Here is a 12,994-nt window from a genome sequence, read left to right as displayed (position 1 = left end):
CAAACCCAATTTCAAGGATGGAACTGGGACGAGCACACACGGCCCCGCGACACACCGAAGATCAATCGTAAAATTTGCAAGTGAAATGAATGTAAGAGCATGCATGGAAAACGTACGAACGAGTTTCATTTTAAACACCTCGTTTCTTCTCACTTGCTACCATTATTTTTCCTAGTCATCCGCGCCGTTTTTGCTCTACGTTTTTTAACGCGTTTTTATGTCTGTGTATTTTTAACATATAATTTCGTTCTTGCAATCCTTTTGTCTTCTTGAAGCTATCGCTGCGCTAATCGTTACGGTTAGGAAACTGTAGGAAAACAAATTGACGTAGACATACGAATTGCAAAACTACTAAAATTCTTCTCGGAGAATGTTAGCGACAAGACCAGGAAGTCAAATAAACCGTGATTGTCTTTGACTTTCTGCTTCGAATTAACCGTTGGAAAGTTCGGATACAAGCCGCTCGGAATATACTTTCAACGTGTACATACATATATGGAATGTTTTCATAGAGTACAAGCGAAGAACCAGCCCCGACAAGCTGAAACTTTGACGTCAGAATTACGTGTAGCAGAGAACGTGGTAATGTCGCTCTGTCGTCGATCGTCTATCGTCGTGTTCGTACAAAATTATGCGACACACAGATCTCAAATCTGCAACACTTCACTTACAACACACTTACAACACTTACAACACTTCTGCTCTAATTTATCAATCACCTTGTCTCTAATTCGCTATACGACGATAACGAGAATTAAAATTACAGTAGTGCCCGGATATATGGCCAGTAGAGACGTACGAGAACTCGAAGAACCCGATACTCGTATCAGGTTCGAGTTGTTCGTTGTCAGGGTCGGGCTTTTGGAAATTTGAAGAACCGTATATAGAGATAAATTTTGTTGAACATGACCGTTAGAAGTGTCCGTTGCGAATTCTCAACTAAATGGCCATCGGCCAGATCCAACCGATCGGTTGATATCGCGAATCTTGAATGAATTAACACTCAAGGTGGAGGTAAATTGAATATATCGAGTGTTAGTATAGTTTGGCACTTTATTTGCACTTTTAGTTACAAGAAGAGTTCTGATCACGACGGTTGTACGATCTACGATTCAGACTGAATACTATGTAGTTTTACACGAGGGGGTTGTTCCCCCACCAGCAGCTGCGTCTCGTCCGTACATCGTGACTTTCCGTCCTTGGGTTTTCCCCGGATTACCTGTACTCTCGACGGTGCATATCCTTGAAAATATTTACAGCTCGGGAAGGCAGGCAAAATGGAGATGCGCTGTCCGAGTCATAAACTGACGGCCATTCCAAATCCCGAACAGTGTCCACAAAAGAAACTGTATCTGATGCACTCTGATTTTAATTTTCGCACTACATATCACGTACTATGCACTATCCGTGATCGATTTGAGGTCTAGTAGTAGTTAGTAAGTTTTTTGTGACAGTTGTAGTTGCTGGTGTTAGTGTTGGGATATACTGCTGCATTTTCTTCTCATTTTTGTATCGCGGAAGAAAAATCGGACTACGATCGGCGGGATTTGAAACCCGGGTCCCGAACGTTCGTAATCTAAGGCGCCAACCACTGCGCTGCCGTCGTCCCAAACTATTTGGTGTCGTTCGGTGGTATTTGCTGTCGAGTGCCGCCACAGATCTTTCAAACTTGTTAAAATCTGGAGCCGATCGAAAGAATTGCTGACTCGATCCAAGTATCAAGTACCCGAGATGTTCGGGTTCTCGTACATCTCTACTGACCACGAGTTGTCCCCGCCAATGTCATGGAACTGCTCGCTGGAGGAACACCTCGGCGTCAGATACGATCCGTATCGATGTAATTCAACCCGGTATCAAATTACCGAAATAAAAACGATATAATTTTTTTAGTTTTTATTATATCGTATTTATATAATAAATATAATAATTAAATATACATATGTCGAGTTCTCATTAGGGTTAGAGGCGTATAACGAATCTTCATTTGGATTAGCCATCGTTGTTGTACAATAGAGATAATATTTACTGGTATAAATATGGTTATTACAGAATTTGACAAATTACCGCGATGATTAGACACTCGAGATGCTAATGACAATGATCTTAGGTTCGATAACGAATCCACGGTCAACGGGATAACTCTTTGTTAAAACGTAGAGTATATTTTGAAATACAAAAATGTTCGCTAGGACGCTGGGTATATTAACTGCTCGTCAAAACGATGTGTAACTCTCCAAGGAGATGGCACGAAAAAAAAAAAGAGTTTTGTTTTACATTGGTCGAGGGATACCGACTTCCAATCGCCGTTGCTAGGCAGTTCCGCGTAGCGTCGACATTGTTCCTGCCCGGAGTTTGATTATTAATACAATGTACGTGTCTTACGATATTGACACTCTGAGGCAAAACCACACGTGGCTTGATTTGTCCTCGAGCCCGTGTGCCGCTACAACTATATTTTTAAGGAGACCTATACAACTACACCATACCACTGTTGGGTAAAAACGTCCATCCCGTGACCGTGGTTATGTTTAGCGACCAGTTGTGTCACCTCGAGCCCAAGCCCACTGTCACATATCAGTATCAACATTTCCGGATCTAGCAAATTCCTTGCTTCTGAGCCGTCCTCTTGTTAGTCCTCTTTCCAGTAAGACATAAATATGTTGTGGAGGGAGAGAAAGCACGATTCTGAACAACTTTTTCCTTTTCCTAAATACATATAACCGACTAAGCGATATCGCTTAGTTACCGCGATATTCGCAAGAAACTGTCGACAACACACAGTAAATTCCGCGTATAATTGTGCGCCGTCTATGACAACGCATGCATCAGTAGTGGTTGTCGGTCGCTCATCTTTCGTTTATAAACGACAAGCGCGCGATGTTGATGGCCCTGTGCACGATCATAAATTATAACCCTCGATGAAAAGTGAATATCATCGATATGTCGGGTTTACGTTTGGGTTAGATTTTTCAATCAGGTGGCCGCAGCGAGGAACGAATGACAAAAGGGAAATACGGCACACGAATTTCATTCGGGGCCGAGGTGAAAATAGCGTGACCGAAGGACGACAGGATAACAGAGGCACGTTAGAGCACGCCGTTGATATTATACCCGTGTCGTGTGTCACGTTATCAGGGAACGTACATGTTATCGTAATAATGTCGGCCAGGTTAGAATGCTTTGTCGAGTGTTGTATGGGTAACTGTACACCGCAATATTGATATCGCATCATTTCACGGCACGGAGACGCGTTCAAAGGCCGAGCGGGATTTGTAATGCATGGAATGGGCCGGGCTCTGGCACCCATACTCCGGATCTCCTCCGTTGAAATTCAATTCTCGTTAACTTACCGTGCTGCAATTGCAACGCAATACAACCGTCGACCTGATAAATATGACTAGCCTCTCTCACACCCCAATTTTGATCAGACACATCTGGATTTTATCAAAATTTCCTTCCATCCATAGGATACGTATTGGGCAGAGATCCATTTTTCTTTAGAGTGATTTCTATTTTGCCATTCAAATCTATAATCTAGTAAAATGTTTTCTCTACTTTTCGTTCGTGTTTCACTTTAAGTGATGTTCGGCAACATTGAACAACTTTGCATAAGTTACCATACCGATGAAACTTTACTCGAGATTGTAACTGGTGAAGTTCTCTTTGGAATTCCTCTAATTCGATGTCTTTTCTTTTCTTCTTTTTCACTCGAACGATTCATCTTAACATACTTTAAATTAAATTCGATAGGAGCTTCGGTTTAAATGTCAAAATCCAGGTTATTGGCAGAATTTGTAAAATTGCACTTCTTCTGTCATAAAGACGCTTCATGTTTCCATAAAGAGGATTTGTTTTAGCGCACTCACTGCTAATCGATCATCGCGGTGAAAACAGGATGGAAAAGCATAATCCGACAAATACGTCGTTATTTTCTAGTTGATGGTTCAACAAAAACGTAGCTTCAATCTTCTAATTAACGTTACTTGTACAAAACGTTTCGAATCAAGGTGCTGTATACAATGGTACCAGTACACCCTATTTCGAGTCCCGAGTATACAAAGACATAATTTTAACTTCATGTCGCGTCTTTTAATTAACGCGAGTCGTACACAACGTTTCGGACGCGAGAGTGTTGGTTCGTACAGCAACAAAGGTTGTACGAATATCGTGGTTTACACGGGCAAAGAATTTACGTTATTTTCTGGAAAATGTAATTTATTAAAGAATACCTACATTTGTAAAAACAGTACAGTATCGTACTAATAAAATCTACAAATTTCCCGAGCAATCTATTAAGTTTACCAGCTTTCTAATTTTTAGAAAATACAAACGTTAGTTTTTATAATTGTTCAACGGTTCGTTTCATTGTACGACAGAACCAGCGAAAGCTCGTGGAAATAGTTCATTTTCCCGTTGTGAAAAAACCAATTTATTCGATTACGCGCTGTAACTATTCTTTGATATAAACATCAATTCTTATTTCTTTATAGAAATTCTAATACGACAATTTTAATTCGCGCTTTCATAACGATACATATCGTTCTTGATCTCATATTCCTCCCGATTATCGAATTGTGCGACCAGCGCTGTGATGGAAATTGAAATATTAATTTACTGAATATTTAACGTAATAGTTTAATTGCACATTGCAATGCATTATCGTTCCCGTACAATTATCATTCGACGTCATTAATCGATAGCTGGGTAAGTAAATAAATCATCTCATAATGAAAATTGTAATCACGATCCATATTTAAATTAGTCATCTGTCAAATATGAAACTTATCATATAATCATTCCACGTGTGATAAACGAAATGAATTTTTTTTTTAATCTCAATATCAGATTCATTAATAGGTTTGTTCGTTTTTTAACGAATGTTATATATATATTATATCGAGCGGCCGTTTAAACGAATAATTATAACGAATAAACATTGCAATAGAAGAGAAATGACCAATATCAGACCAATTAAGAAAAGAAATTGCATCATTTACTTACCCTAGCTTCATTTATTATCTAACTTTTTCAAACGTTTACGCTGACCCAAAACAATTTATAAAATACGAAGATCAGCAAACGCGCACGCCGAACGAAAAACTACCTTTAACAAGAAATTTTACAATAATGAAATAGGGTAATGAACACGACGTACTTGATAAAATACACACAGGCACACAGAAACATATACGTATATAAAAGCACATAAATATAACGCGTTCAAAGAAACGCAGACAAATTTATTACTCGATCTATCATAATTTTCATTAAGCTGTTTCAAGCGGCACTTAGTAAACGATCTTTATCTCTCAAGTGAACAAAACGATGTATATTAAATAAAGTTAGAGGCAGTATGGAATATCTAGTTCACTTGTTTTCTGGCTGGTCGTCTAGCCTAGGATGCTTGACATCTTCTGGTTCAACAAACTGAGACCATCGCAAACAATGAACAGGAAGCGCCTAAGGCTGACACCCAAACTTCATTCAGTGTTCGATGTTTGAGTCGAGCTCAGTTTGTACTAGGTCAGAAGCGTTGATTTGACTTGTAAAGTATATTTCAACAAATATCAATACATTTCATACGTATCATGGAAAATTCGAATACATGACTTAAAAAACGCTTTAGAAATCATTTGCTTCGTGTGTGTGCGCGCGCGCGCGTGCGTGTGTGTGTACACTTGGCATGTTGTCGTACGTCTCAATCTAGGCCGAATCTTCTGTATAGTACCGTGAAAATTGATTTTGAAACGACCTATTTTATGATTATCTTAATTTATCGAAAGAATCATGAACATATGCGATGTATCTGATCCGATGTATCGTGGTCGCGCGCTTCGTCAGCGGGCGAATCGTGCGAATGAACGTGTAGCTTATGTGCGTGGAGATGTGATTCGTAGCTAAAGCCTTCGTTACAAGTATCGCATTTGTAAGGGTACAATTTCCATAGTTTGTCCGAATAATGCTCCAACTTGTTGTGATGATGAAACTTGTACATTCCTTTAAACGACTTACCACATACTGCGCATAAAAAATCTTTGTCCTTGTAATAATACGTGTTATGCTCGACAAAATGTTCGTAGGATTCGAATAACAAATGGCATATATTACAGATTTGTTTATCTTTCAAAACGCAATCGGAATTCAGCCCCAGTCTAGGATTCTCTCCAATATGGAAGTGTCGTTCGTGAATGTGAACTTTCGATTTCTTAACAAATCCTTGATTACAGAACTTACAAAAGAATTTGTAGTTCATCGAGCACGAAGGCGTATGGGTAGCAAGCATGTGAAGCTGTAATAATCTTTTAGTGGAAAACATCGTGTTACAAACGTTACACTTTTTGGTGGCTGTTTGGCAATAAGTGCGCTCGTGTATGCACAAATTTTGAAATGTTCGGAATTGTGTCCCACAAGTAGTGCAAGGAAACTTTGTTCCGTTCATCTTGTCCGCTTGGTAACCCTTCACGCATGCTATTCCATTAAGTAGCCTTTTGTTCTTTGCAGCTGTATCGAATGACGAAGAGTTAGTATCATCCGTAATAAGCGTACTCGGAGCCAAATAATTTTCCAAAGGTCTTGTCATCCCATCCGGAACATCCAACGTTTGTTCCAAATCAGACGATTGTACTATGCCGAGTTCCATGTCACTTGGTTCTTTCAACGACCGAGACAGATGGTTTACACGAGGTACACGTTGTTTATGTATCGAGACTTTCATTCGACGACATACATTCTCATGCTGTTTCAAACACGAGTATAGCCAAAATCGTTTGCGACAACCTTGGCATTTGTGTTGTTTCTTGAATGCGTTGCAATTTATTTCAACATCAACCGGTAGAACGTCCTTCTTTGATCTTATGGTCTTCAAACAATGCAATATCATGTGCCGCTTCAACAATGCCGACGTGTCAAACTTCTCATAACACACGCAACATTCCCTTCGTTTAAACACAATATGCTGGCGTAGATAGTGAGTTAGTAACTTATTCATGGACGTGTAACGTGCGTTGCATATGCTCGACATGTAAATCGCATGGGACAATTTCACGTGCTCGCGCAAGTTCTCTTTCAAAGAAAACGATTTTTTACAAATATGACATTGAAATATTTTCTGCTGATCGACCTTAGAGTTCTTCTTAAACTCTACCGATTCTTGTCGAGGTACGATTAATCTATGAACGAAAGATTTTACAAATTCATTGAATCGCTTTGACGCAATCGTGCCAGTTTCCAAAGGCAAATTACCTGCCGAGCTTGTCTCACGAAAACCTTCAAATTTCTCTTTCACATTTTTCGATACTGCTTGTTTGAAACCGTCTTCGTTTTCGTTTTCCTTCTCCTTTTCATCTTTGTCTCCATTCGACACAAAACTAGTAGGCTCCAAGAATTTGTCGCATTTCTCCAAACGGACCACACATTCTTTACACTTAGCTTCAGATGCAGATCTTTCACTTTGGTTAAACGGATAGCGGGACTTGTTTCTTTTAAAAGATTGTCTTGATCTTCCAAAGGCCTCAAACTCCAATAAATCGTAAAAATTATATAAAGAAGAAGAACATCTTTTTACTGGCCTAAGGTTGTAAGATATATTGTGCGAGGTATTAGAGCCTTCAGATTCAGCTCCTATTTCGTTCCTTAATAAAGATATCATTGTTTTGGAATTCACATGAATCTGAACAAATGGTCTTTTCCTAACAGGAGATTCGATTCGCTTAACAGAAGTAGACATCTGGATAACATCTGAAGCCGTTGATGTCTTGTTGCTAAATGTCTCGAGCGTTGAAGTTGGAATAATAGTCGCAGTAACAGGAATATTCTCCGTATCGATAACTTCTTTCGGGCTAACCCATTTTTCATTCGGTTTATCTTTGTACAGCGATATAAAGTCTGTAAGGACGGTCTGTTTCATCCTTTTCGAAGGTGTACCATACGAATCGTTTAACCATTTCGGATGCGTAGACTTGATCTTGCTGCCCGAACCCTTGGTGGGTGTATCGTTTGAACTATTAGATAGTTTCAAAGATATATTTATCGAGCTATTTACGCTTTTTGGGGAGGAACTGTGTGAAGTATTTGATTCTGCCATGACTATATCATCCGAATGATTCGACTTTCCTAACGATTCAGGAGATGTTTTCGTAATTTTGCTTTCACCAGACAATATTGCGTTCCCATGCATATGGAATAAATGAGATTGGATATATCTTCTATAGGAAAAACTTCGGTTACAAAAATTACATCTATATCCAGACCATTGTTTCGTACGACATCGTGACTTTAAATGACGTATCAACGCAATATGCATACTGAAGATCGCAGTGCAATTATTACACTTGAATACATTACAGCTATATAATTTATAATGCAGTTCCAATAAATGTTTAGTTTGAAAAGTTAACAAACAAACATTGCAACTTATTCTGTTGTTTGAAGGTACTTTATGTTTACTTTTTCGTTTATCAGGATCCGATTTGTTATTTTCTAAGTATGTACTCTCTCGAGGAAACGCGGATTCTCGATTTCTACAATAAACACCATCCGAAGATTCACCTTCACACATCGCTGTCTCATTTTCATTCTCTGTATTCGTATCAACTGGCGATAAATCATCGCAGATCTCTGGATCGATTGGCTCTTCCTTTATTCTTATTGCATATTCAGAAGGCTGAAAAAAAATATACAAACCTAATGTAACATCCTAAAAAACGGAAAATCTATGAAACAGTCCTAGTCTAGTAAGTAATTGAAGTCAATCGTGCCATAAATATCATGGGTAGGATAAAAAGCTACGTATAGAGCCACTGCACTAGGTACTAGAAAGAACGGTTTATGACGCCATGTTTATGAGTCAGCCAGGTTCTACCATTAAAAACATGAAATACATAACTGCACAAATCTAGAATACTACATACATAACAAGAGAGGTGTAAATTTTGTATAGATTTACGGTTCCATTAGAATTACTAAGAAACTTTTCCTCAACTCCTAACATTTACCATGGGACAGGGCCGATCGATATTTTCAAACTAGTGTGTAGCGAAGTCGACTATATTCAACTATCAACTATATTCAAATGTAAGAAAAATCAGATTCGCAAACAATACTTTTAGCATGGTTGTTTAACGTTATTTCATGAGTATATTCTTCCCGGTAGCGAATTAGTACAAAGCAACGAGCGGTCCTTCTACGTGTTTAGCAAATTGTATATTATAAATGAGGAATAAAATGTGTACGACGGAGTAACAAACACCATGCAGAACTCTAAAAATTCCATATCATTTGAAAATATAAAGAAACAACTCAAGATGTTTACAAAAATCACCATGAATTGTTTAAAATAGAAATATTTGTATCCAATTCGGTGGAAAATATCTAAATAAATATGGTTTTTGTTCTTTTATGATGTATGTTTGCTTGCACCGATGCAGAAAATAATATATTTTCTTAATTGATAAGCAAAGCCATTGGCTATATATTATTGAGTATATATTGATATATTGATGTCATTTCATGAGACTTTGGTCGATGCGAAGCATCATTACAATACGTTTCAGCGTGTACATGCTGCTCAACGTACTTTCTACGCTAGACTATACTAAAACTACTGTCCCAATGCTGTTCGGATAGTAAGGGACATATGCAAAATTCCTCCCTTTCACTATGTTGCCAATTTGTATAAGAATATATCTGTGCCTCGTTATAACTGTCCGCGGAAAAATTTTGTATATGAACTCATAGCAGCAATATCTTTCATAACGCATGCGCAAAATTAAACCTGAGCATAAGGATACACGAGCGTTAAAACGGACATACGTTACACAGTAATTTCGCACGTACGTAGAAGTCACAGCATACGAGCGTTGCCTGTTTTGCAGAGTTGGCGGAATTACTCGCGTACTATCAGAGCGTTGGCACGCAGATGGTCGAAGCGATAAAATTCCGTTTCTCAAAAATAGCGATTGTTCTTGACTGTGGCGTAAACCATGCCTAACAGAACCTTCGAGACCTTGTGTTGCAAAACTCAAAAAATATTTCTTTTTAATCTGAACCGACATCGAAGTGCGTCAAAAACTGTAAATAATTTGATTTATACAAACAACAAAGGAACTTTCTTGCAATAACAAATGATTTATAATAAACAAATCTAAAAATCTTTGCACAAAATAGAAAATTTTTCATTCCGATCCAACTATTCGCTATAGAATAATCGCTGGACATATATAAAAAATACGTACTCATCGAACTGATAACGAATAACTAACGATACGTTCGTGTGACCTGCTCTATTTAAGGTTATATAATACAATACAGAACATGCCTCAGCTGAATCCAATGCCCGTACATACTAACATAAATACATCAGTGAAAAGGTAACGGACGCTGCCAGTGACGAACGTTTCTGGTACATGTGTGAGTTTTAATCTATTATACGGCAATATATTTTCCATAACATACGTTGTTTCAACGCTCGTATGCTTCAACGCATTAATATGATAAAAATCTTATCTGTAACATGCATCTTTTTTATTAATTCACTTGGTATCATACGAATAAATAGATAACATTTCACGATACATCAGTGATTTACATTAATATTACATAAAACATATTTATATATGCATAAATATCAATTTTATATTCTACAAGCCTAGGAAAATTAATAAAATTAATAACAGGAACACAAATGGCAAACATAATCAGTATACTAAATATTAACATACTAATGAAAATCATTTGTAATTCAATATTCCTATTTTTATAAAATAAAATATGTAAATGAAATTTAATTGCAAAAGTAATGGCATTCCTATAAACTTATTATTCTACAACGGAGCAATCATATATTATATTGATAATAATAATAAGCAACGAGGTTGCATCGATCATAGACTTTCTGCATCACTTTAGTATTTTTAATCCACGTATTATTATTGAGCCATAATATATAAACCATAGACGCAAGAGATCATAGCACGTTGGCCAAAGTAATCTTACAATTGAGAGATACATTATATAAAATTTTATGTACCATGATGGGAAATTCTTTCTAATTCGACAATTAAATTTCATTTCTATTACAAATCACAAGTTTGCGTCACAACAGCCAAAGAAGCAAATCTTACTTTGTCATATTGAAATAGTTAAAGAAAGTGGTACATAAACATTAGCTTAATATGTTATATTAACCAAGATTTATAGAAACAAAATATATTATTCAGTACGGTCAAAGTTCTCTTATCGAATGACGTTTCAAAAGGTACTTACATCTGTTTTGCTGCCCAATTTTATATCCATGAAGATCGCATCAACAGGGCGTGCGTAAACTAACACTCGAGCCATTTGCTTTATGAAATTATTATTATTATTAGACAAACTGCTTACCTGTGCACAAAGAAAATCTATGATTAGTGAGTACTAGACTTTAATAATATCCTCAAAGAACAATTCACGTTTTCCTTAAAATATGTCATAACTGCACAATAACAGTAGCAACTTGTAAATGAATATAGAAATTGTATGAAATACAGTTATCAAATATATATTTAACAAAACTGTAATTATTTGATAAAAAGTCGTAAAATCAATGAGAAGCAGAAGACAATGGAAAATATTTCAGGTTAACGTGTCATGCATGATCTTAAAAGTTGTTTACACTCTTTATTCACTTGTATTCAGAACATGTTTTCCTTTGTTAATAGTTCGCGTCAAAATAGAATGTAAATGTTTTTTTATGCACATATAAACATGCACAAAGAGAGAAAATACCGTTCAAACTCGGACACCACCATAAGCAACACTATGGACATCAAAATGGCATCATCCACTAGTAACAAACATTTCGCTCAGTTCAGACAGGTTCGGATCATTGTCGGTAAGGAAGTAACCTTGAAAATATATTTATGGAGGGAAAGTGTACAATAAAGAATCCTATATTATTTATAATACATCATTCTTCAACAGTTTACTATTAGTTTCATCTAATTTTACCTAATCCATTTTATAAATTACATTTTAATTACGAAACAATATCATATGGTACGTTTACACGTAACGGTAAATCAAAAATTGATTCATAAAGCTACAGTGCATGCGTGTTATTAAGTAGGTTTTCTGACTAACTTCACGTTATGTCCAATACAATTTTCTTGTTCACGTTTCTATATAAACTCACGTTATATACGTATGTATATCTGTGCATCTAAGAACCAACACTAACACACGTCAATGAATATCTGATTATTCCTGCATCATAAGCATTGTAAGCATCGCATTCGTATACACAGGTTTGAAAACTCCAGTAGAGGGGGTAATGCTCTTAATATTCGGAAGTGTGTTTTACAAATCGGCCGTTAGTCATAGCGCTGGCATCGTTTTGTTAACACTCTTGTCTGCCTTATCATTGAAGGTAAAGAATATAAACTGAACTGCTTTTCATAATTTTCATCAATATACTTAAAGTAAATATACACTATTTCATGTGATACAGAAGAATGTTGTTTAAATAAATGTAATTTTGCATAATACAATAAGGTTTAGCTATAAACACAATCGTGCTGCTGACACAAGAAGCGCTGCACGACGATGTCTAACACATCGATTGAAGTGCCTTACTTGAGAAATATTTTCTGACCCGTAAGAGTCTTACCCACTCTAATGGAATTCTTAAATTTGTGTATACGAACATGGCAAATATGTGCATACATAACATGCGCGCTCATACGCACACGTATTTATTGTTGGCTCTGTCAAAGGCTTATGAAATACCACTGGTTGTTAAAATATCTGTCAAAATATCTGCTTTATACTCTAGCGTTAAGGATGAGAATCGTATTGCTCAGGAAATTAAAATGTGATTAAAGAAATGATTATCTGAATCCGATGGACCGTCAATTTTTGCGGTCGGTAAATTATCGGCAACATATTTATATGTAATATCATCTGAGATGCAATGTCACAGACGGAACGAAGTACAGAATAAACATTTATATCGGTATAC

The 12,994-nt window shown here is 36.8% G+C and overlaps 1 protein-coding gene across 4 annotated transcripts; it reads right to left on the bottom strand.

Moving 5' to 3' along the window:
- Positions 1–4,610: 4,610 nt before the first annotated feature.
- On the bottom strand, positions 4,611–11,859 carry LOC117239869 (zinc finger protein 420-like). Of its 4 annotated transcripts, none has more exons than XM_033505704.1 (3): positions 11,764–11,859; positions 11,263–11,379; positions 4,611–8,662 (listed from the first exon to the last, which is right to left on the bottom strand). In XM_033505704.1, exons 2-3 carry the CDS (start codon positions 11,335–11,337, stop codon positions 5,786–5,788), a joined length of 2,952 nt encoding a protein of 983 aa, XP_033361595.1. In that variant the 5' UTR covers positions 11,338–11,379; positions 11,764–11,859; the 3' UTR covers positions 4,611–5,785. The 4 variants fall into 4 exon arrangements, with proteins under 4 accessions (XP_033361595.1, XP_033361597.1, XP_033361598.1 ...); XM_033505706.1 differs by lacking the exon at positions 11,764–11,859 and adding an exon at positions 11,630–11,739; XM_033505707.1 differs by lacking the exon at positions 11,263–11,379 and having other exon boundaries at positions 11,764–11,851.
- Between the last annotated feature and the right edge of the window lie 1,135 nt (positions 11,860–12,994).

This window comes from Bombus vosnesenskii, unplaced genomic scaffold (genome assembly GCF_011952255.1).
Source record: "Bombus vosnesenskii isolate JDL3184/JDL3185 unplaced genomic scaffold, Bvos_JDL3184-5_v1.1 scf7180000014443, whole genome shotgun sequence".
Lineage (NCBI taxonomy): Eukaryota > Metazoa > Arthropoda > Insecta > Hymenoptera > Apidae > Bombus > Bombus vosnesenskii.
The sequence above is the reverse complement of the archived record's forward strand: the minus strand, read 5'-3'. Positions and strand labels throughout refer to the sequence as shown.